Genomic DNA, 25759 nt, shown 5'->3' with positions numbered 1-25759 from the left:
GTGTACAAATGGAACCAAATAGGCCCGTTCCATTTGTACACTCCTTACACTACAGAGTTACAGACCCGTACGGGTCCATTTGGTTCCCAACTATCCATAATTTAAAAAGGGGCACCGTTGAACCCCCTCAAGGATCGCTGGGGGTCCCCGGACCCCATATTGAGAACCAGTGTCCTAGACAAAAGAGAAGCTCTTGGTTTTACTTGGAATCGCACTGGCATCAGAGCTGACAATATAGTTAAAATGCCTTTATTGTTTAGGGCATAACTTTACAAATTAACCCATTAAGACCGAGATCGCATCTTTATCATTTTAAGATTTCTTTGGCTATTCAAAACCAAAATAGCAGATATACAAGCTCATAGTGTGGCACCGAGTGCCGCGCTATGAGCTTGTAGATCTGAGCTTGTAGATCAGAACATTTGTAGAATCCCCAGAAGCAAAGATTTGAGTTACAAATGTTCGCTTAAAAAATATATATATTCAAAGATTTGCACAAATTGTTCACGATTTTTCAAAAATAGCAGATCTACAAGCTCATATTTTTGAAAAGCCAAAGAATTCTTAAAATGACACAGATGCGTTCCGGGTTTTAATGGGTTAAAAAGCCATATAAGGACAAGGCCTCATGCTTATGGCATTTTAATTTGTAATGCTATGCCCTAAACAATAAAGGCATTGTAACTGTATCCTTGGCTCTGATGTGAGTGTGATTTGAAGTAAACCCAAGAGTTTCCCTTTTCTCATTAAATGCCCTCGCAGCACTGAGGGCTGCTTTGCCTTCAATACCACTAACTAATGAATAAAAAGTACAGTTAAGTACGAGTACAAAAGGTTATTGGCGTCAAATATATATTTAAAACCGTAAAAGTACTCAGTATGCAGAATGCCCCATTATATAAGTTTTATCCAAAGGGAGTGAGGAGAAGTGTGAAGAGGTCACATGAGGTCATAATAATATCTCAAATGTATATTGCGCTTTTCAAAGTAAGACGCTTCACATGGGGGCCATGAGAGAACAGCAAAGAAAAACAACTTCATTAGGGGGAAAAAACACTAAGAAAAGTTTTAAACTAAGGAATAAAACCAATAAAATCAGTGGAGAGGGGGTGGGGGGAGTTAGCTGGGGAAAGCCATATTAAAGAGGTGGGTCTTGAGCAGTGGTGTAAAGTAACTAAGTACATTTACTCAAGTACTGTACTTAAGTACAATTCTGAGGTATTTTTGCTTTACTGGAGTATTTCCAATTTTCAGTACTTTTACTTCTACTCCACTACAACTCAGACATTATTACTTGTATTCCACTACAATTATTTGAAAACTTTAGTTACCATTACTTTGCAGATTTGTATTATTATTATTACAAAACATATATTAACCACTTCAGCCCTATATACATTTCGACCATTTGAAAATAGCCAATCTACAAGCTGGGCAGCAGTGGCTCAGGGGTAGAGTGGCCGGATGGCAACCGCAAGGTTCCCAGTTCCCCCAGAGTTAGTGTCGAAGTGTCCTTGAGCAAGATGCTGAACCCCTAATTGCTCCCAATGAGCAGGTTGGTGCCTTGCATGGTTTCCTCCACCATCGGTGTATGAATGTGTGTGTGTGAATGGGTGAATGTAATGCACAATCTCTAAGCGCTTTGGATAAAAGTGCTACATAAAATGCACCATTTTACCAGCTCACATGTGTCGAATTGTGAGCTTGTAAATCTGCTATTTTTGGTACTTTGAGTATATTTTGATGCCAATACTTTTGTACTTTTACTCAAGTACCTTTTGAATTCCTGACTTTTACTTGTAACAGAGTATTTCTCCATTGCAGTAGTTTTGAAGGATTGGAGGGTGGGGGGCTTCTCTGAGAGTTTTGGGGAGTGCATTCCACAGGGTACTTGGTCCTGGGGACCTCAAGGAGACCTGAGGGAGTGGGAGGGGACATGACGTTTGAGGAGGTCATGCCTGTGCAAAGCTCAAAATGTGTTACATCGCAGCAGGTTATGTGTTTGTAGATCGGCTGTTTTTGCAACTTTTGCGTGATTTGAATTCATCAGTGGTGGGAAAAGTACTCACATGTTTTACTTAGTTTTACTTACTAAAGTAAAAGTATCAATACTGCAATGTAGAAGTACTCTGTTACAAGTAAAAGTCTGGCATTAAAAAAGATACTTGAGGAAAAGTACAAAAGTATTGGTATCAAAATGTACTTAAAGTACCAAAAGTAAAAGTACTAAAATGTTTCAAAATAGCAGATCTACAAGCTCACGATGCGTTGCGGTGCGACGCGCTGTGAGCGTAGATCGGCTATTTTCAAATAGCCTGTATAAAATAGGGCTAAAGTGGTTCATGTGCTTTATAATGTAATAATTGATATCTGCAAAGTAACTAGTAACTAAAGTTTTCAAATAATTGTAGTGGAGTAAGAGTACAATATTTGCCTCTGAGATGTAGTGGAGTAGAAGTAAAAGTATAGACAATAGGAAATACCCAAGTAAAGTAAAAAATACCTCAAAATTGTACTTAAGTACAGTACTTGAGTAAATGTACTTAGTTACGTTACACCATTTGTATTCATTCATGAAAGAGAAAACTGAAAAAGTTACTACAGGAAAGAGAAAACAAAATAGACCCTTTGTTCCGATGGATCCAGTGTAGTTACCCCCAAGGACAACTTGTGGGTTTTATAAATATTGAACCAATGAAAAGTTTTAATAAGAGCTTGTGACTAAATAATAACTACATTGGATCGGTTTGATGTAATAATAATAATACAAATCTACAAAGTAATGGTAACTAAAGTTTTCAAATAATTGTAAAAGTACAATATTTGCCTCTGAGATGTAGTCGAGTAGAAGTAAAAGTACAGAAAATTGTCAATACTCCAGTAAAGTACTTTGTTACTTTACCCCACTGGTTCTGGACATACCAGGTTTCCACCCGACAGCGAAGATATCTTACTGTCAATGAAGCCAGTATTCTTTGCAATTTTATTGTATTTGAATTTCATTTGACAGCGTCGATTGCAATTAAAGTTCCGGTACAGAGAATTAAACCGATGAGCTACGCATACAGTTTATAGCTATTGACCATTTTCAACTCTCGTCCCTAGTTGGGATTTAGATATACAATGTCATTAAAATATACAGTTGTCATTATCATAAAACCACAATGCACTTCCTATAAAGAATACAATACGGCTATAAACTACACTTCAAATGTGTTATATTATGTAATTTGCAGTGGTGGACAGTATCCAAGTACATTTACTTGAGTACTGCACATATTATTTCTGAGTAAAAATATACTTTTAAGTACAATTCTAGGAAGGGGTAAAGTCCATATTAATTAACCACTTAAGCCCTATTTCAAGATTGTGTAGCATGGAATGGCCTTCCTCTGCGTATAAGGGATTGTGCTACATTTCCATCCTTTGAATTAAATCTGAAAAGATGCTTGCTTGAAAACCAAAGCTGCAACCATTTTGTGATCATGTTTTAGGTTTATTTTTATGCTGTGTTCCCTATGTAATGTTATGTAAATATATTCCACTGTTTGTCTGTATGTTTTTTGATGTTATGTTTTGTGTGAGGACTGCGGATGAAAATTAGCATCTTTGCTAAATCCGGTGTATTTACGTCCATGTGACGTCCATTAATATGCTCTGTCCTGTCCAAATAAACAAATAAAGTAAAGTAAAAGTATGATTTTCAGGTTGCTACGCAGCCTTCAAATCCAGCCCTATATTGCACCAATCAGAGCAATGGTCTCAGTGTTATTAAGTCAAGTTATAAGTGTTAAACAATGCTGGAACTGTAGCGTCCCATGTGTGTGCAATGTAGGTTTTTCGGTGTGACTATTCTCATGGCGGACCCCTGAACAATATTTGAGCCGAGTTTATTGAGGATTGGAGCAACAGTGTGCCTGTGGCCGCCCAAGGGCCCCTGACATGGCCCCTGATGTGACTATATGGCAGTGGTGGATAAAGTATTCCCATTTTCTCAAGTAAAAGTATCAATACTGCGAAGTAAAAGTCCTAAATTCTAAATTGACTTGAGTCACTTTTGAGGTACAAAATCATTGGTATCAAAATGTACTTAAAGTACCAAAAGTAGAAAGTATCGGCAATTTGGAAATAGCGGATCTACAAGCTCACAATGGGTTGCATCACGACCCATTGTGAGCTTGTAGATCCGCTATTTTCAAATTGTCGAAATGTATACAGGGCTGAAGTGGTAAGGGTAGGGTAAGTGATTTACTTTGGTTAAAAACGTGTTAAATAGCTCTATATTATGATAGTACTCATTGCTATAGAGTGTTTGTTCAGTAAAAGGAGTCTCATGTCTCTCCAGCTCTTTATTAAACAGAAAAAGCATTTTCAGTGCTCTCTTCTGATTGGCTTAAATGTTTATCAACTCAATTTGCTCTGCAGCGTTTTTTTGTGCTTTATCCTTTTGACAGATATACTGTATGTATACAAATATGGTCATGTATATGCATTTCTTTCAAACCAATTCACATAAAAGGGGTGGGGCTTGCGACACATAAACAAACTCACTGGCCGGCAGACTAGCGTGCTTTACCTTTATGATAAGCAATGCCTCGTAGAGTCACTGTCAGGTGGAAACCATGTCCAAAACGCTTACTTTTTAGAAAAGAAAAAAAAGAAGAAAAAAAGAATGTGCGTTCTAATGGATCCAATGTAGTTGTTATTTAGTTATAAGCTCTTGTTAATACTTTTCATTGATTAAATATTTATTTTAAAAAAACATACCAAATTTAAACTTGGAGATACAAGGTTTCTGCCCGACAACAGCGATATAAGGATGCCTCTCTGGACGCCTCCCCATACCAGGGAGGTGTTCCCCAGGGAGGTGTTCCAGGAGCACTGTGTTTTGGGAAGAGGCCACGGGGCAGACTCAACCACCAGATGGAGGATTCTATCTCTCCATGCTGGCCTTGGAACGCCTCGGGATTCCCCAGTCTGAGCTGGCTAGTGTGGCCTGGGAAAGAGAAGTCTGGCATTCTCTGGTGAAACTGCAACCTCCACAACTAAACCTGGTGGATAGTAACTAAAAGTACATTTAGTTAGGTACTGTACACGTTTAAGCACATTTTTTTTATTGTCTCTGCTTTACTTGAGTGTTTGTATTTATTAATACTTTCACTCCACTGCAAATATTGTACTTTTGACTCCACTGCTTTTCTAGAAAGGGAAAAAAAGTACATCTTACAATAAATGCAGGGAATCACTGTATGTGCGATGTAGGCTACGTATGTACGTACGTCTGTAATCCACGTATCTTGAGAACCGTTCGCATAGGCGGCGGTCCAGAACCACCAGAAAAGGCTCTGGCCGTGGCCCAAATGAGCCAATAGATTGCCATGGCAACCCCAGCCTCAGCTTGATTTTGCAAATTCAATCGAATTCCTCACACCTGTCGAATTCCTCACACCTGCCATTTGATTACTTAATCAGTCCACTTGCACTTGCACTCTTCAGACATTCTCCACAGACGTTTACCACTGCACAAGGACTTTCCAGAACCACCGATCCCCCCGATATGCCCATAAATCGCCATGCCCATATATGGCCATCAAGAATCTCCATACAAGGGCATAAAGGGACACATGCAGACAACATATACAGATATCTCCATATATGGGCACAAAAGCACAAAACGGATATTGCATAGCAGGGTGGGGCATGCATTCCCTATTTGCATCGGCAGCAAAACCACGTGATCACAAAAAAAACAGCACGTTTACTTCCTGTTTGAACAAAAAAAAAGAAGAAAACACTTTTCTCTACTTTCTGTTGCTGTGGGGGAAAACCACACCTCAATCAAATGCCCATATATATGTGAAATGGACGATCGCGGCCGGCCGTTTTTTTTTTTACCGCGATCAGTGGGTCGATTGCTGTGAAAAAAAATATTCTATGATTTTTCAAAGGTGAGTGAAAACACTTGCTGGCACTGTGGTAACTAGACAAAGTGTTTTAATGGCACTGAATGAGTTAACTGCTTAAGCCCTATTTCAAATAGTGAAAATAGTGTCACAGCGGGTGGGTGGGTGGATGCGTATCCAGGCTGAAAGCAACACACTTACAAGCTGCCAAATGCAGGCAGGAAGGTGAGCTGGCAAAAGAGCACTGACTGTGTGAATGGCTGCAGTAACAGGCTTATAAAGGCTTAGGGTTATATCAAATGAATGCTGGATCAACAAAACACACCTTGTAGATCAGAGCAAAAACGATCAGCACAAGGAACAGCTCCAATTTAGGAGGATTCTATGTAACCACTTGGAACGTAGCCTCCGTCGTAGGAACGTAGCCTCCGGCGTTTCTCATCTCTGAGCAGCGGCGGACTGGCCATTTGGCGTACCGGGCGAATGCCCGGTGGGCCGCTGGGCCCAAAAAAATATATATATTTTCGCTCCCGTTTTAGGATTATTACGTCATTTCCGGGTCGCGCGGCCCAATTATTAGTTACGTTAATGTTTGGGCTGGGATGCTTTCCAGCAGGGGCCTCAGTGCGGCTGCAGAGTTCATGTGCAGGGCTGGGCTGAAGCAGTGAAACGCTTGGAACGTACGCCCAGAAATAGCCGATCTACAAGGACCCCCTACCTCGGCTATTTTGGGGGAAGAAATTTGGTGTGGAATCCATCCAAATACAGTTGTATTCTGTCTGTCTCTGTCTCTGCCTTATAACTCTGTCTGTCTCTGTCTCTCTGCCTCTAGCTGAATTCCAATACCCCAAATCTCAACCACTCGCTCACTCCCACTTGGTCACTCCAGCTTGACCCAGAAATAGTTTGCTTCCTATAGAGCGTGCCAACGCGTCGTCACCACGGGGGGGGCGTGGCATAGTAGCGCAGACATGTTTGTTTTGGGCAATGTTAAGTCAACCTGGTTTATACCCCTCAAAGATGTCCGCTGCTACCAAAAGACACTTGTTGACGCCCCCTTCAGGATTTTTGGCACGCTCTATAGGCTCTATGCACAGCAGCCATATTGTGAATGAATTGGGCCCCTTCCTTTCTTCTTTCACAGGTGTTACCAATAATAATAATTAAGGCTCTGTTCCATTTAGTGTAGCATAGTGGTTGTCTTATTTTCAAGGACCCCCATAACTCTGAGAGTGTACAAATGGAACCAAATGGACCCTTACGGGTCCATTTGGTTCCATTTGTACACTCTCAGAGTTACACACACACCTTAAGAGGCTATTTGGGAACACAAATGGAGTGTTTCTAGTGAGCCAACATGCACGATATCAGCACCCTGACCAAAATGGAACAGAGCCTTCATTAGTGTCATTGGTAACACCTGTGAAGGAAGTAAGAAGAGGCCCAATTTCTTTCCAATATGGCTGCTGTGCATAGAGTCAATTGGTCATTTGCTTTTTGGAGGAGCCGAATGGAGCCGAGTGGGCTCTCAGAGTGAGCATGGAGCGTTTTCATAATGCTGAATTATAGAGCTTCAGCTGATAAAGTTAATATGTGAAAGCAACGCAACAACGCAACTATTGTGTTCTATGATATAAGCATAATGCAATTATATACATTGTAATATATTGTGCACCCTTCATCTGTCTCAAAAGCTAAGAATAGTTATTTCTCTCCGCGCACGGACTACTATTAATGACTGTGACAAAGCTTATGTTTAAAATAATGTTACAATACATTATGGACTGAATATGATGTGGACTGAATATGATGTAATTCAGAGTCAGACATACTCTGTTATATACATTGGCAAAGCAGCAGTGCTGTGTTGCGGGACTGCTGCGGGGGGGGGGGGTGTATGTGTGTGTGTGGGGGTGGGGGGGTTCTCGGGACTGTACGAGCAAAAAGAAGGACGGGTCAGGATTCCATTCATAAATGTAAGTTTGCGGATCCTGGCACTTCATTCACTATTTCAGGAATAAATGGCTTTGCACAAACAATGTTAACTATAAATATAACGGTGTAGCCATCCACATTCTATGCATGTATATTTTGAAAGTTTGGGGTATTGGAATTGAGCTCATCTCTCTCTCTCTCTCTCTCTCTCTCTCTCTCTCTCTCTCTCTCTCTCTCTCTCTCTCTCTCTCTGTGTGTCTTTCTCTCTGTGTCTCTGTCTGCCTCTCTGTCTGTCTGTCTGTCTGTCTGTCTGTCTGTCTGTCTGTCTGTCTGTCTGTCTGTCTGTCTGTCTGTCTGTCTGTCTGTCTGTCTGTCTGTCTGTCTCTCTCTCTCTCTCTCTCTCTCTCTCTCTCTCTCTCTCTCTCTCTCTCTCTCTCTCTCTCTCTCTCTCTCTCTCTCTCTCTCTCTCTCTCTCTCTCTATGCAGTAGAGCGGCAGATGGCTCTCCTCAAGCTATCTTCCTGTCATAGGGTAGTTTTTCTTTTGTCTCTCCCTTGCCATCATCACCAGGTGTTTGCCTCCCAGGGGGAATAGTTGGATGTGTACAACTACTGTCTGGACTCAATTCACCTACAGCCTCCCGAAATGGAAGACACAAGCCTGGTTCTTCTTGTCACATAACTGGCGATCAGTGTCGCAAGATTTTGCGAGGAAAACAAGCGACCAGGTCGACAACAACAAGCCCAAAATAAGCGACTAGGCCGCATGATCACACACACACACACACACACACACACACGCACACACGCACACACGCACACACACATACACTATAGCGTTCGGGGAAAAATACATATTAACTCTTTAACTCTATTCCAAACTGTTTCAGAAGCAGCTTGATAGAGGCATACCTAAGCACATTGGGCCTCATGCAGCAATAAGTTCCTAATGTTTCCTCTTACATTTCTTCCTAAGTGAATTCCTAAGAGAAGTCAAGTCAGATTCATGAAGCGTTCTTAAATGGCAGAATTGTTCGTAACTTATGTTCTTATGATGATGAATCCCAGTCCTCGTAACTTGAAGGGGTGTGCCAGTTAATCCAAATTACCATAGGTAGCCGCCCCACCAATCCCCATATAAGGCATGACTGCATGGCGCTGCCTGCAGTCACACCTGTGTGTGACTGCCGGGAACAAGGATCCCAGGTTCTCAAAAGTGACCACACTTTTGAGAACCTTTTTTGCTCTAAAGATATGATAAAAATATTATTGTAATGTAAATCCCATATTATACAACTGTAGAATTGAAGAAACTTCGAGAATTAATTATTTTTGCACAAACATGTCACACTTAAGAACTCAAAGGCCACCCTAAGAGTGCTCTCTAGTATGCGTAGATTTCTTCTTAACTTAAGAACAAATCACAGCTAAGAAAACATTTGTGAATGCCAAAATCTCTTAAAAAACTTCTTAAGTGGGTCTAAGAACAAATTTGTTCGTAAGTACGGTTCATGAATCGGGCCCATTGTGCGTATACTGGTGTGCGTAATGGTGTTCGTCAAGGGGGGATTTTGTCTTCCGTTTTATTCAATGTTTACATGAATGATCTTTCCATTGAATTAAATAAGTGCAATATGGCTGTCTTATAGGTAACTCAACAATCGCCTCATGTACGCTGATGACCTGGTCGTCCTAAGTCCATACAGTGGAGGGTTACAGCAGCTATTGAAAGTATGCTCAAATTATGGCAATGATCATGACATAATTTATAATCCCATGAGGACAAGCAATTGGCCTTCCCAGCCTTTCACCTGCATGTCAGCGTTTCCTAACCGTGGCAGGCGGACCTTTTATGTACCGCGAAGGAATGCTAGGTGTGCCGTGTGGCCGTCTGAAGGTGTGAACCCAGCCCCTCGAGAACAATAGCGGCGATCGTCCGTCAATAGATATGGCCACAGATATGGTCTCACGCACACACAGCCACGCCCGAGTCCATTCAGTGTAGCGACCATGACCCATAAGAATGCAAATATGTAGGCCTACCTGTACCTTGTATAAAAAGGGCACAGGGAGTATGCTTTGGCACTCAGTATTACCTTGAACATATTACAACTACAAGATGAGAGCACCACCAGGAAAGAAGAGATGCACCCAGGGCCAGAAGACGCTAAATTTCCTGCAAGCAGCGCTGCCGGTGTATCCGGGCCACCTGGACCTGCGGACGAGCTGCCCGCACAGGGCAGCACCAGCAGCACACACAGCACCACCGCCGCCAGCGTCCTTGCCGCGCCGCCGGGAACAACAACCGCGACTAGCAAGACGACTAAAAAGAAAGCCAGACTGTACCATGATGACTACATGAAATTTGGCTTCACTTTTATGGGGGACCCATCTAATCCTATTCCACTGTGCATCGTGTGCGGAGACAAGCTCGCAAACAGTGCTATGGTTCCCAGTAAGATGAAACGTCACCTTGAGACCAGCCATGAAGAAATCGTCACAAAGGACAAAGACTTTTTCGTGAGTTTGAAAGCTAGTAAGGCGAAAACAGACAACTGTATTGTTACACACCGTGTGTGCTTGTCATCAGTCTCAGCCAGGATACAAACTCTGCGTTCTGCAAAACAAGCTCAAGTTTCCCACTAAGACAGTTGTATTGTGGCCACATTTTTTATTTTATTTTTACAAATCTTTTTATTGAGTTTTAAAGTATTTTTCTAAAAAAGGACTCACGTTTCAAACAAAGACATTTGTATTGGCGTAAAATGTGTTTTTTTCTAAAAATTCATTGCACTGACAAATTTAATATATTTGTAGGCCAAATTGAACATGTGTGTGCTGTTTTTTAGTTCAAGGTTTCTTTATTATGACATCAAAGCAAAACAAGTTGTAAGTTTCCAAAAATAAATCGGTGAAACTGAGGAACTGTCTCTTTCCTTTTTTGTCTTTTTAAAGTTATTTGGTGAGTGAGAGCTGTCATAAATGTCTGGTGTTTTTAGAAGTATATTGGGTTTAGTACCAAAGAAGCCCAAGTGTATGTATTTGTAGGCCAAAGACATTTTGTAATGTTCAAGGTTTCTTTATTACATCTTGTGTACATGAGAGTAAATATTTTGTAGCAGCAATAAAATTATAGCCTGCCATATATATATATATAGATAGATAGAGAGAGAGAGAGAGAGAGAGAGAGAGAGAGAGAGAGAGAGAGAGAGAGAGAGAGAGAGAGAGAGAGAGAGAGAGAGAGAGAGGTATTTAGGTGTGCCCTGGGATCTTTTGGCTATGCCAGGTGTGCCTTGGCACCAAAAAGGTTGGGAAACACTGACCTATGTGACAGTCGTCTATCTGTGTGCCAGGAAATCAAGTACATTGGCCACATTTTTACTGACAATCTCCATGATGATAGAGATATCTCTAGACAGTGCCGCATACTTTATGCCCAGGTCAATATGCTGCTTCGCAGGTTCAGTATGTGTTCAGATCCTGTCAAGTGTGCACTTTTCAAAGCATTCTGCACTCCCATGTATACAGCTTTCCTGTGGTGCACATACAAGAAAGATAGCAAGCGGAGGCTTAAAGTGGCCTACAACGATGCCCTTAGGATACTACTTAGGGTCCCTATAGATGGCATAGTGCCAAAAAATAAATTTCAGGTTTGGGGCGGATTTTGATACTTTCTTTTCGTTTTTTTGTTACTTTATTTCGGTTTTAGGGTTAGGGTTAGGTTAGGGTTATGTTATTTAATTATTTTGGGGGAGCCAGCCCCTAGGGTTAAAAATGTATTTTGGGGGTCAAACCCCCGAAATGCATAGAAAACTATGCATACCTATAACACAATACAAACACAATGGTCTTACACCTGCATTAGGCTACTACATCACATTGTACATCAGCATGTTCAAATCGGATACAGGATAGGTGGGCACTAGGGACATCTGGGCACCTCGATGTACAATTGGCTATTTAGTCCAAAATGTTAAAAAATACAATATTTGAAAAATGGTATTAAGTAATGTAAAGTATACATGATGTGAACATGCACTGTACATCATTATCAGACTTAATGTTATCCTTCAACCAACCATTTTCCCAGCGCTATTTTCCCATCAATCAGCTGACTCTTGTTCTCTCTCACACACACACACACACACACACACACACACACACACACACACACACACACACACACACACACACACACACACACACACACACACACACGGGGTGCATTTACTTGCAGTGTTGGGGCTGTTATCATCTCAATATTGGATTTTATTTGCAGTATTTGGATCATTAAACCTTGCACTGTTCAGCTTGTTAGTGCAGTCCATGCTGTTGCAGCCCCGTCCGTGTCTAACTAACTATAAGCTAGTATGATATATTAACGTAACCTCACATGCAGAAACTTATTTTCGGTAGAGCAATGTTAGATGCACCTTATTTTGTTTCGCCCGTTTGAGCATGTCTGTGCCAGCATGTTATGTAGCTCTAGTCCAACTACAGACCGTCTGACACAAGGTGCAGATTCAAAAGGCTCTGACACATCTCCACTCATGGACTTAACACAGTTGTTCTTCCCACTGTTTGTTTTTAAGAACAAAGTATTTTCTTTTTAGAAGGGCCGGGGCTCTCTCTTCCACCGCACGGCCACACAGCGCACATTTCTCCTCACACGTCAGACAATAAGGACATCTCACACAAGCACGCACACACACATACACACACACACACACGCACGGGCGGCACCCCCAGGGTCCTAGTGCCCTTCGTATACAGCACACAAACACACAGACACGCAGGCAGACACACTGCATTGCGCGCAAACAGATACAGATATATTTTTTCTCCCCCTTTACCCGGGAGTCCGGGACAAACTATGAGGACACGCCTCTTTTGCCTCAAATACGGGGCGTCCCGGCAAATGCGGGACGGTTGGCAACCCTACGCCTGGATGAGTCCCGGAGCATTATCATTGAGGATATAGTCAATCCTAGGAAGAGCTGTCTCCGGTACTCGTCCAGGCTGCTTAACACTGGAGAGTCAGCCTATATGTATGTTACCAAGCAGTTGTCAGCAGGGTTATTATTGTTAGCTGAAACTGAAATTAAATAACGAACTAGAACTGAAAAAAAATAACATTCAAGTTAACTGAAATAAAAATGTAAACGAGGCTACCCTGTATCACAATAAAAAGACAAACAAAAATTACCACTAGAACTAATCGTTCCACATGTGATGTGTTAAACGGGAAACGGGTTTTGCGAATGCAGACTGTCGCGTTGTAAGCACACCTGTGCTCAAAGTAGTTGCACGGATATCATTTCAAAGAGCCTGCAGCCATTGGCACTTCAGTGGCTAGTCAGTAGGATATCCAAGCCTTGTCATGGAGAAAGAGGGGAGCATCGAATTGCCATCAATTCGGTGGCAATGCCACTGAATTGCCACCAATTTAATCGCCACCCAGGTGTGAAATGACACCATTACACACCTGAGTGGCGATTCAATTGGTGCCAATTCAGTGGAGACAAAGAGGCAAGTCAGGCACGACAATGGGTAGAAAACAATGACTTTACAGGGAAAGGTCAGGGAAGAGGTCGGTTGTCTTATCTGTATGTCCAAAACCTTTGCTTTTCAGGAAATGGGGAAAAAGAGGCTCACATTGTGACGCGTTTCAGCTTATTTATATTTTTCGTTTATCTGTTTTTGTTTTTGTTTCCGGTTAGCAACACTGGTGTATGTTTGTGCAGAAATGAGGCTATAGTGCAGGCCGTGTTTTGACAGGCTGCATGTTTTTTCACGTGTGCTGTAGCTGGATCGATTTAAGCAGCTTATGTCTCTCACCTGAAAATTGGCTTTGCTCTATCTAGGTGGGTTAGAGCATCCAAACACACACACACACACACACACACACACACACACACACACACACGTCACAAGCTCTTGTTGATACTTTTCATTGGTTCAATATGTATACAAACCCACACACACACTTTCATGTGAAAGCTGCAATGTGACACATTGTGAGCTTAGATCTGCTACTTCCGCTGCTTTTGTGTGACACTGTAAGTAAGCCTTGCCGAGCCATGTGGCCCATAGGGCAGGAGACTATCTCCTGGACACGATGTGCAAGTGCACTCCCTGGACATGATGTACAAGTACACTCCCTGAATATGACGCTGGTATGTCACAGAGACTTACCCCCAATCCAACCCTTGATGCTGAGTGCCAATCAGGGAGACATTGGGTCCCATTCTTTATAGTCTTTGACCAGGCCGGGGATCGAACCTCGACCTCCCCATCTCAGGGTGGACGGTACAAGAAGGTACAAAGTTTGTGACACTGTGTGTAGAGGATTCATTTAGAACAATCATAAGAAGTTGAAATATGGAGATAAAAGGTTTATGCCCCTCATGCTAAATGACTGTAATGTAATGCCCGACAGCAAGAAAAATATGTGTGTGAATGTTTATTGAGAAGAATAGACAATGGACAACAAAAAATACATTTGAGAAACAAAAACATTGTATGCTATGTCCTACTTGTCATAGCCTCAGTTTTAAAGCTTTTTTGTATATGTTTTCATAGAGTAATAACATTTCATAAACAATAATTTCATAAACAATAATTTCAAGACCTGCCAAAGGTTACTATTTGCGGCAGAAAATATTTTATTTTATTTTATTACCACATAGGAAAATTGTACACTGAGCTATTCTCAAGCTATTTACTTTTGAGCAGCCTGTATTGCAACTGTAATATTTGATTTAATATTTTAATGTCTATAATGCTAATCCACACAGAAAGCACTCTTCTATGCATTCACACACACACACACACACACACACACACACACACACACACACACACACACACACACACACACACACACACACACACACACACACACACACACACACACACACACACACACACACACACACACACACACACAGAGAGACAGAGAGAGAGAGAGAGAGAGAGAGAATTGAATTGACAGAGAGAGTCAAATCCTCTACCATTTCTACCATGGCATGGGTAACCAAATGTAACTCTGAGAGTGTACAGATGGAACCAAATGCACCCGTAAGGGTCCGTTTTGTTCCATCTGTACACTCTCAGAGTCAAAGTAACACTGAGGATTTGGGTTGCGTAAGTCAAAGGTCGAACACAACAAGAGCTGAGTGTTATTAACCCAGACAGGGCTAAAGGGCTTGGAGCTTTGCTAGGTGACCCACTTCCCCCCTCCCCTCCCCCGACACACCACTGCTAAAAATCCTCACTCTTAATCTGACCCTTAGGGGGTGCTGATGGGACCAACATGGGTCCACGTTGGTCAGTGCACTAAATCAGTAGTTCTCTCAAACGTTTTTCATGTCAAGGACCCCCAAACTGATATGTTATTTGCAGACAAAAAATAATAATATATTCAAAAATTGACGATCTACAAGCTCACAACGCCTTGCAGCGTGAGACGTGGGCCCACGACCAAATACATAACTATTTGGGGGGTTCCCTTTGCCTTGAAAAAGTTTAAGAGGTATAGCATAATATGCATGATATCAATCTCTACCAGTATTAAGAGGTTCCAAGTGGTGTTTTTTTCTTTTCTCACGGTAAAATCCGCACCCCCCCCCCAACCCCCCACCCCCCTGACTGAGACTAAAATTGCCCATGATTTCATGACGGCTCCCAGCTAAATCCATCTGATGCTGATCATACTCACAGCAGAGATTAAGCCATTTTTCCCAACCAAATACAACCAGCAGCACATTAATTGGCCTCATTAAGCTGCCCCCTTTACACATATGGGAAATCACTCATGTTCCACATTAAATTGTGGATGATTTGTGGTGCACCAGAGCACCAAAATCTCTTCCTAATCTCGTCAACAAAGCCTGCAGTATGCACCGGAAAAAGTGTGCATGGCATTAGGATTTCAATAAACAAAACACAGGAATATATATATATATATATATATATATATATATATATATATATATATATATATATATATATATATATATATACATATATATATATATATATATTTTTTTTCTTTTCTTTTCTTTTTTTTTTCTTTTTTAAAGGAATTAAATAGAATGAAGACATGAATTAAACACACAAGCAGTGTGTAGAACTGGAACTAACCCGACCCCAACTCCTTGCAGAAGTTGCAGACCGTCTTCATCACAAACACACATCTGTGATTAAAAAAATATAAACGACTTGACCACTTAAACCCCTTATGGTTGAGCGGGGTCCCTCAGGGCTCAATGCTCGCGTCTTTTCAATTCGATCTGCTATTTTCAGCGAAAGCTTTCCCCACAATACGGATGCTGCAGGTTTAAGTGGTGAAACCACACATTCCTAAACATGCTAATGAATCTAAAAAGAGCGATTGAGGACGCATCATATGCCATGTCCACACAGCGGTTATCAGTGAATGAGGAGTGTAATTTGTTTTATATGATTTGTAACATTATTACGATTAATGCTATTTATTATAGTCATCAGTATCAGTGTCATCACCTGGGCCGGTGAGCTGTGTCATTTGCCTGACGTACATTAAACTGTGTGTGTGTGTGTGTGTGTGTGCGTGTGCGTGTGCGTGTGCGTGTGCGTGTGTTCAACAGCCACAGCCTGCAGTTTCAGTGCTTGGGGAAATGGATTAAAAATGCTCCTTCCAAGCGTTCTACACACCTAGAATGATTATTGCAGATTCCACAGGTAGCAATACATTTTCATTAAAGTAACTAAGTACATGTACTCAAGTACTGTACTTAAGTACACTTTTGAGGTATTTTTACTTTATTGGAGTATTTCCAATTTTCAATACTTTTACTTCTACTTCACTACATCTCAAAGGCAAATATTGTACTTTTAGTACTACAGTAGTTACTTTGTAGATTTGAAATATTATTACAAAACATAGCCTACATTAACCACTTCAGCCCTACAGTATATATTTCTACAAGCTACAAGCTCACAATGCGTCGCAATGCGACACATTGAGCTTGTAGATCTGCTATTTTCAAAAGTTTTGTATACATTTGAAAACTTGTGAATGGGACATTCTGCATAATGAGTAGGCTACTTTCTACTTGTGGTACTTTACACACATTGTATAATAATAATAATCTGTACATTGAAACTATATAGAGCACTGGAGTCTGACTTATTTACGCATCCTACCTGGGTCGCGTTTTTTCCCCCCATTCAGAATTCCCATAGACTTGTTTAATATCGGGTGAAATAAGAACTGTGTTCCAAAAATAAACAAATGATCCCGGCGGTTAGACTCTTATGGACATGAAGCATCAACTGACGGTGAGAAAACACTAATGTTACTGTCGCCGAATTATTAACATTTTGCCAGAAATAGACTGTATAAAATATGAGTGATTGAGCCACGATACAGAGCCACCTCCCTGACAATAGCACCGGGACAGATTGATTATCTTTGGACCACAATTCTTACATGAGACGATTTTAACCCATTAAGACCGGGAACGCATCTGTGTCAGTTTAAGACTTTTTAAGAGTTTTCAGATATACAAGCTCATAGCACGCTCATAGCACGTCGCGCTATGAGCTTGTAGATCTCTAGAAATTTGTGCAAATCTTTGAATATATATAAAGTTTTAAAGCGAACATTTGTAAGTTAAATCTTTGCTTCTGGGGATTCTACAAATGTGTTCTAAATCCTAACTTTTTTTTTTTTTTTTACGTATGTTGCAATCATTTCAGTGGTTCTCAAACTTATTCATCTCAAGGACCACCCAAAATAATATGTATTTGAACCCCCCCCCCCCCACCCCATCTCAAAATATGTGAGAGGGAGAGGGAGAAGCAGAGATTTGAGTTAAAAATATTCGCTTAAAAAAAATGTATATATATATATATATATATATATATATATTCACTGATTTGCACAAACTTTCACGATTTTTCAAAAATAGCAGATCTACAAGCTCATAACTTGAGCTTGCTATGAGCTTGTATATTATATATATATATATATATATATATATATATATATATATATATATATATATATATATATATATATATAGCCAAAATATAGCCATATATAGCTTAAGTATAAAATAATAGTTAAAGTGGTCACACAGATGTGTTCCCGGTCTTAATGGGTTAAGATGACCCAATGCTTCGGTACTCTATAGAAAATAATAGGATACCTGGTAGACAATGAACATAGCATCTGTCTATATAACATCTACATTACACTTTAACACACAAATCTCTTTTCTGAACATGGCCGATTTCCACGGAATGAAAAAGGGACGCTAGTGCATAGGCAAAACGTTCTGCGAAAATAGCAGATCTACAAGCCCAGAGCCCAGTTCTGGGCTTTTAGAAGGAGGAAAGGATCTAATTTAGATCCTTGGGGGACGCCAGTGAGTGTAGTATATGGGGTTTAGGTAGTTAATGTTCTCTGTGGTGTCAAGGTGTTTTTATAAGACAGGATTCATTGGATCATGTCTTTGCTTTTTATATCGACTGTGGGAAAGAATTCCCTGTGAATTTCCCTTGAGGACCATAAAGCTATCTATCCATTGACTGTTAATGTACAGTTGGAAACGTGCTGCATTGTACAACAGTGTGTAGTTTGAAGTGCAGTGGAAGCATAGCGTTGCTTTTGGGCAGAAACCTTCTATCTCCATATTTCAACTTTTTTCTTAAATGAATGCCTTAGCTTGTCATACTACCGTGTCACAAAAAAAGTTGCAAAAAATAGCAGATCTACAAGTTCACAACGTGTCGCTTCCTGTCGCGTTGTGAGCTTGTAGATCTGCTATTTTTGCTACTTTTTTTAAAGTGGTTGTGTGTCGTGGGTTTTATGAGCATTTAAACCAATGAAAAGTAGCTGAAAAGAGCTTGTGACTAAATAATAACTACATTGGAGCCATTGGAGCACAGGTTATTTTTTCCCCATTTCCTGAAAGGTAACAGTTTTGGACACACAAGTAGGGGGGAACGGAGGATCCCTTACCCAGACCACCCTCACAGTCGTTAAACTCCACGGAATACACGGCACGATCAACTCCTGATGGACCCATCAATGTCCTGTAAGGAAAGGAGAAGAGAGGAGAGGAGAGGAGAGGAGAGGAGAGGAGAGGAAAGGAGAGGAGAGGAGAGGAGAGGAGAGGATTAGTATAAAAAAGAGGTATAGCATAATATGCACATTCCCACAGTTGTTGGGAAAAACACTGTGCTGGATAATAACCCCTCTGCTATGTTTGAGGTAGAGATTTGAGGTACTTTCACACTCCCAGTTCTGTGAAAGACAATGACATGAAAACCAACTTAATGTAGCATGGACATGTAGCATATGCTACATGTCCACTGCAGGAAGCAGAATAGCACAACATTTTGAAAGTAGTGCCCTGTGCGTGTGCGTGTGCGTGTGCGTGTGCGTGTACGTGTGCGTGTGCGCGTGTGTGTGTGTGTGTGTGTGTGTGTGCGCGCGCGTGTGTGCGTGCGTGTGTGTCTGTGTTGTGTTCTACTCTCAGTGTTGTGCCTGAACGCGTTCAATGAACGATCGTTCATGAACTCGTTCATATTTTGGGCGAACGTGAACTGAACGTACTGTATATCCGCTAGATGAACGTTATCGTGAACGCGTTCATTCTGGCGTTTGTGAACGGCGTTCTCTCACAGTTTAACTTCGTTCAAGAGTGTCCCAAATTTCCATGGTTACAACGGTTTGTCATGTTGTATTTCATCCTATTCTGTGTTTCCGAGGCGTCTTGAACGCACCATCAGCCAAAAAAAGAGAAAAGCAAGGCGGTGTCTAAACATTCATGTGCGCAGCGCGGAGTCCGAATCAGAGTGAACAGTCTCATTGCAGCGACAGCTAGTGAGCAGCACAGACAGTTACAGTACGGCCACTCGGCCAGGGCGAAGAGCTGACACTTTATCCGCTCTGCGAAGCTCATTTCCCGGCCACAAGCATTTGGAAGTTGACTTGTGTCTCTTCCAAAGTATCGGTGTTGTTTCCTTGGCTTCACTGCCGACAAAATTAACTTGAAGCTTGGCTGAATTAATAAGTAAACACCGCGGAACGGCGAGATGAGTTTGTCCGTGGCTGATGCGTCGTGCACCGTAGCCTACAGCCGACTTTAGGACGGTAGCCCCGGCCCCCGAACCTCTGAATGAACGTATTGTAGTCTGGACGTCCGACCCGACTTTATTTTGGGATTAAAAGTGGACTTCTGCACCTGGCTTTTGATGTTAACAGTGTCATACACTCACTTTGACAAGAGATCAGATCTGCAAGCTATCGACACGGCATGTCGCAGTCCGTTGACAGCTTGTATGTCTGTTATTTTGGGGGGGGACGTTACGCACCGGCCCGGCCGTAATATATATATATATATATATATATACATACACATAAACACGTGTGTGTGTGTGTGTGTGTGTGTGTGTGTGTGTGTGTGTGTGTGTGTGTGTGTGTGTGTGTGTGTGTGTGTGTGTGTATGTGTGTATGTGTGTGTGTCGGTCTTTTCATAGATCTATTTCGCTACGATGGGTGTTAAAGGCGGCCCAGGGCGCTCGTTACAAACTGCTGCATTGAACAGCACTGAGGCTACGTCTCTCCCAGGAGGCGGGGAGTAGGTAGGCTGCGTGCATGCTGATGGCAGAATGTAGTTTTAGCACACACGTAACTCCCTGCACTGGAGAACCTACGACTATGGTGTCTCGTGAAGCCAGTTTAGATGGCACGTTGCCAGGTTACAACCACCTGCTACTAATGAGGGAGCGTAGGTTTGCTGTGTAGGAGGCCCTTACGCAAACTGAGTAGGCTGCGCATGACCTGAAATCTACGTGGCTGCTGAGGGCATGACCTGAAATCTACGTGGCTGCTAACGCCTGTGACGACACACGTTAGACCCGTCGTAGGACCTGCGCAGCATCTCTACGAAGCATCTCTACGAAGCTGTTTGGGAAACCCGGCCAATATACATATACTATAATACAGGTTGTTAATATAATACATTCATATACTATAATGAAGGTTGTTAACATGCTGCATTCATATACTATAATACAGGTTGTTAATACAATACATTGATATACATATAGTCAGGGGATATTAAAAAAATCTTGGAATAAATTCCTTACCAAAAAAAATCTTCACCAATGTGTTTGTAAAGGTGTCTAGTAACACATCTCACAAAGACTGAAATGCAGTCCCCCTAGGAGAATTTTTGACAGCTCCTTAAAGTTGGGGTACCCACCATAACCTTGGTTAAAAAAAATCCCCCCAAAAAAATAAAAAAATAATTCTGTTTTAAGTAGCATGTGAGGTGTCAAACTAGGGTGTTTTTATGATTCTGAATCCATTGCAAGCATTTGTTTTGCACTAAAACCACTCCTTGGGCTAAAAACGGCCGAATCTCAATGGGCTTTTTACACAAAAAGTATACCTGGAAAAGGATGGCTATGGCCAATATTGCATATTGGAGAAAATATATATTCTTTAAATTAGATCAGCAGTTCTCAAACGTTTTCATGCCGCGGACCCCCAAAATGATATGTATTTGCCGCTGACTCCCATCTCAAAATATTTTGTTCCAGGGACCCCCCAGAAGCAAAGATTTGAGTTACAAATGTTCACTTGGAAAAATATATATTCAAAGATTTGCACAAATTTTCATTCAATTTTCAGATCTACAAGCTCATAGCGCGGCACTCGGTGCCGCGCTATGAGCTTGTAGATCTGCTATTTTTGAATAGCCAAAGTATAAAATATGGATAGAGGGGTTAAAATGATTGTGACGCTTTATTAACACATTTTGCTGACACACACTTTGAGAACCAATGAATTTGATTGCTATTTGGCCCTGAACCGAGGATACACAGTGGCAGACTAGCTGACCTCCGTTACTGATCCAAAGCTAAGGGAGACGTGGACCACAGACTCACTGACCACCACAGCCAGGCACAGCAACAGGCACACACAAACAGAGCTGGCTGCCAGTCAGTGATGCCAAATTTCAGCGAGAGAAACAAGCAGCCAGCTCTAGGCCAGGTTGTGGGCATTAGGCACGTAACACCAGAGGGAGATCATCTGACCTTATTTACCCCAACATTCGGCTCAAACATGGGAAAAAATGCATTCTGCTATGCTGCCACCATAATGTGGAATGACATATAGTACCAAACGACATCAAGGTTCTCCACTTCTACATCCTTGAACAGCTTGATAGTAGAATACTCGAACCCCCGACCCGACCCCTCCTTTCTCTGTAAATATACCTTATGATTCTACTGAGCTTTATTCCAAAAGGTTTGGCATTGTATTTGTATTGTATTGTATATCAAAATCACTTCACTTGAACCCTGTACACATTGACTATTTGAAAACAGCCGCTCAGAACTGTTGTGAGCTTTTTTTTATGTACACACAAATCTTGGGGGGTCCCTGGCACCAAATTATTTTCAGATGAGGGATTGCAAACAAATCGCAAACAAACCGCCAACTACCAATATTTAAGTGACAAGAAAACAAGCCGCTTATAATAAGCACACTTGGCAACCCTGCTGGCTGCCTAGAGAGGACAGACTGGGTTCCCTCTGCTCTCAAGAGGAGGTAGAGACAGAGCTACACTTCCTGTTAACACTGTGACAAATATGGAGACATTAGAGCATCATTCTTCCTTAAAATCTAAGTATTTAATGCAACATTAATAAGTCATTGCTTCAATATATTCTAGGAGAAAAGTCTAAATACACTTTTTTTGGCTGCACAGTATGTGTGGAGTTGTCCTCAACTGACAGACAGCCAGTGGATAGGAGAGCAAAAGAGGCCTGCCACTATTACTAGTATTATTTGCATGATCGTCATAATCGTTTCCATGTTGAAAAATTAAATGGGGGAAAAAACTACTAAAAATAGTGGAAATTATTTCTTTTACATTTGAAAGTACAGTTATTAATTATCTCTGTAATTTCTTTGTAACTTGTACTTTGTTCTCAAAGCCTAAAAGGCAAACAGAAAGATTTTTTTAATGTATATGTTCAATGCCAAGAACACAATTAAATCGTTGATTGCAATTATTTGTGTGACCCTGCATATCACTGTTATCATTGTCTCATTGATTGTTATTCACTTGTTTTCATTATTTACTATATTGCTTGTTACTCACATACTTTAATGTGCATCAGTGTTAGAATGCTATTCATTTAATGTCTCTTTAGATTATTATACTGTACATGCAATGTTGTCACTTGTTTATGTTATATCTGCTTTGGCAATGTAGAACATATTTTATCAGAGGCAGAGAACACTATGCATGCAGTCAGTAAGCAGTTTACAGCAGTGGCATAACAATCATATTAACCACTTTATCCATTTATATTGTGTGTGTCTATTCAAAAATAGCAGATCTATGAGCTCATAGCGTGTCACTTCGCTCTCTTCTGCAATTTATTTTAAATAATTAAAAAAATATAGAAAATAATTGTGATTTCTTTTTACACAAATCTTCTCTTCTGGGGGCACCTGGCACAAAACATTTTCAGATGGGGGTCCGGGGCCAAATATGTACATCAATTTGGGGGTCCTTGGCATGAAAATGTTTGAGAATCACTGGTATGCAGTGTTCTGACACACACAACTAGGTCACAAGTTCATCACAGCCATGTTTGTGTCTCATCACAGTGCTGCTGGTTCTTTAACTCAGTGATTCTCAGGTATTTTGTCGCAGACCACCAAAAATATATTTATATTTTCTTTTTGTTTTTGTAATACAGCACAAAAGATTAAATCATAAATGCTATAACGGCCGAGAAGCGCAGCACCCCAGACGAAAGTCAAACCCATGACCCACGGCTCACCAGTCCGGCCAAAGAAACTAGCTCCCTCAATGGAGGAAGTTGTGGAGGCATGTGGGGACGCAACACTCTCCCCACGGTTCGAATCGAAGCCCGCCCTCGCACTTCACTCCAGTGACAGATTCCAGTCACCCTTGAGTTCCCTCACGCAAGGGCACGCTCCACTTCTGACACCAGTGTAACGGCCGAGAGGTGCAACGTCCCAAGTCGGGCTCACCAGTCCGGCCAACAACTCCCTGCGCCAAAGAAGCTAGCTCCCTCAGTGGAGGAAGTTGTGGCGGGATATGGGGACGCTACACTAGAGGTGGGACCCCACTTCTGTGGGGAGAGTGTAGCGTCCCCATATGTCGCCACAACTTCCTTCACTGAGGGAGCTCGCTTCTTCAGCGCAGGGGGTCGGATCGAAGGTTCAAACCCGACTTGGGGCTGAAACCTTGTATTTTCATATTTCAACTTTTTTCGTTTTTTCATAAAATGCCTTACTTCAGTGGCTCTCAAACTGGGGTCCGGGGACCCCCAGGGGTCCTTGAGGAGTTACATGACTGTAACTCTGAGAGTGTTCCATTTGTACACTCTCAAAGTTAGGATTTATATAGTATAGAAAGTATAGAGCTATTTAACACTGTCACTGAACAAACACTCAAATATCGCAAAGATTACTATCCCAAATATAGAGCTAATAGTTTCAACCACAAAATATCACTTTACACCACCGTTAAAAGAACACTCAGGGATTTGACTGTATAGGCTATACTGTGCCTATAGAATGCAGGGCGTGCGTAGGCCTGTGAGATCATGCCCACGCTAAATGTCGCTGTCCCTTCAGAACCACCAACTGTCCAACTGCACAGAACTGGGACACAAACTAGTGAAATTAGCCGATCTACAAGCTCACAACACGTCGCATCGCGATGTGTTGTGAGCTTGTAGATGTGCTATTTTCACTACTTCTTGAAAGTATTTCTTTTTTAGTTCAATACATGTAAAACATATTATGAAAATAGCCAAAGTAAAAGTAAAAGTATTGAAAATTGAAACTCCAGTAAAATTAAAATGCCTGAAAATTGCACTTAAAGGGATATTTTTTTGGATGAATCTAACATGTTAAAAATGGAGTTTGAAGTTATAATGGGTTTGTATAGGAAAGGGCGTGTCTGATCAAAATGAATATCAAATATCTAAATACTTAATCAAGCAACTTAAAAATGGTCTGGGGGGCTCACAAAAGCCTGAGTAGATGATAAAATGACCTAACGTTTTTTTTTAAAGTGAAATATCCCTTTAAGTGCAGTACTTGTGACTACACTACATAGTGACTGCACCTGTTTCATTTAACACCATGTTTATTTGCATCTGTGACATTGTAATGTGATTCAAATGTTTGTTATTGTTTCTCATTATGTATGTATTTTATATGTTGTTATAAGGGCGTCCTTGAAAAAGAGAGCTTGCTCTCAATGGGCTTCCCCGAATAAAGAAAGAAAGAAAGAAAGAGCACATGTATTTAGTTACTTTCCACCAATGCATGACACCAGTGTCGCACAAATAGTAGAGACTACATTCTAGGTATCCACACCATGGGGATATCGCTCACTCCACGGCCCACATGTGTTTGTTTACCTGCTTCTAATAATGACGACTCCTTTATAAAAGATACAAATAAGATAGGAATAAAGCCTATCTTGGTTTTCTCTACATAAAATCATATAGATATAAGCAGTGGTGTAAAGTAACTGAGTACATTTACTCAAGTACTGTACTTAAGTACAACTTTGAGACATGTTTTACTTTCTTCACTATTTCCAATGTTCAGTATACTTTTACATCTACTCCACTACATCTCAGAGAAAAATATTATACTTTTTTATCCTAATATTAAACTTTAGTTACTAGTTACTTTGTAGATTTTGATTAGTATTACAAAACATACATTAACCACTTCAGCCCTATATAGGCCTACATTTCGCCCATTTGAAAATAGCAGATCTACAAGCTCACAATGCAGCGACACATTGTGAGCTTGTAGATCTGCTATTTTCAAAAGATCTGTATTTGAAAACTT

The 25759-nt window shown here is 41.1% G+C and overlaps 1 protein-coding gene across 1 annotated transcript in view; it reads right to left on the bottom strand.

Moving 5' to 3' along the window:
• The window catches only part of LOC311055764 (syntaxin-binding protein 4), a gene marked incomplete at its 5' end in the record, with an annotated part of 229815 nt that overhangs the window by 102330 nt on the left and 101726 nt on the right, over nucleotides 1-25759 (bottom strand). Inside the window, one exon of the mRNA XM_084072030.1 lies at nucleotides 18848-18921. Coding sequence (XP_083928156.1) covers nucleotides 18848-18921 — 74 coding nt within the window. The remainder of the gene's footprint in view (nucleotides 1-18847; nucleotides 18922-25759) is intronic.

The sequence above is a fragment of the Gymnoscopelus microlampas genome (genome assembly GCF_963454915.1).
Source record: "Gymnoscopelus microlampas genome assembly, chromosome: 11".
NCBI classification, from domain to species: Eukaryota; Metazoa; Chordata; class Actinopteri; order Myctophiformes; family Myctophidae; genus Gymnoscopelus; species Gymnoscopelus microlampas.
Note: the sequence above shows the minus strand (reverse complement) of the source record. Positions and strands in the feature narration are given on the sequence as shown.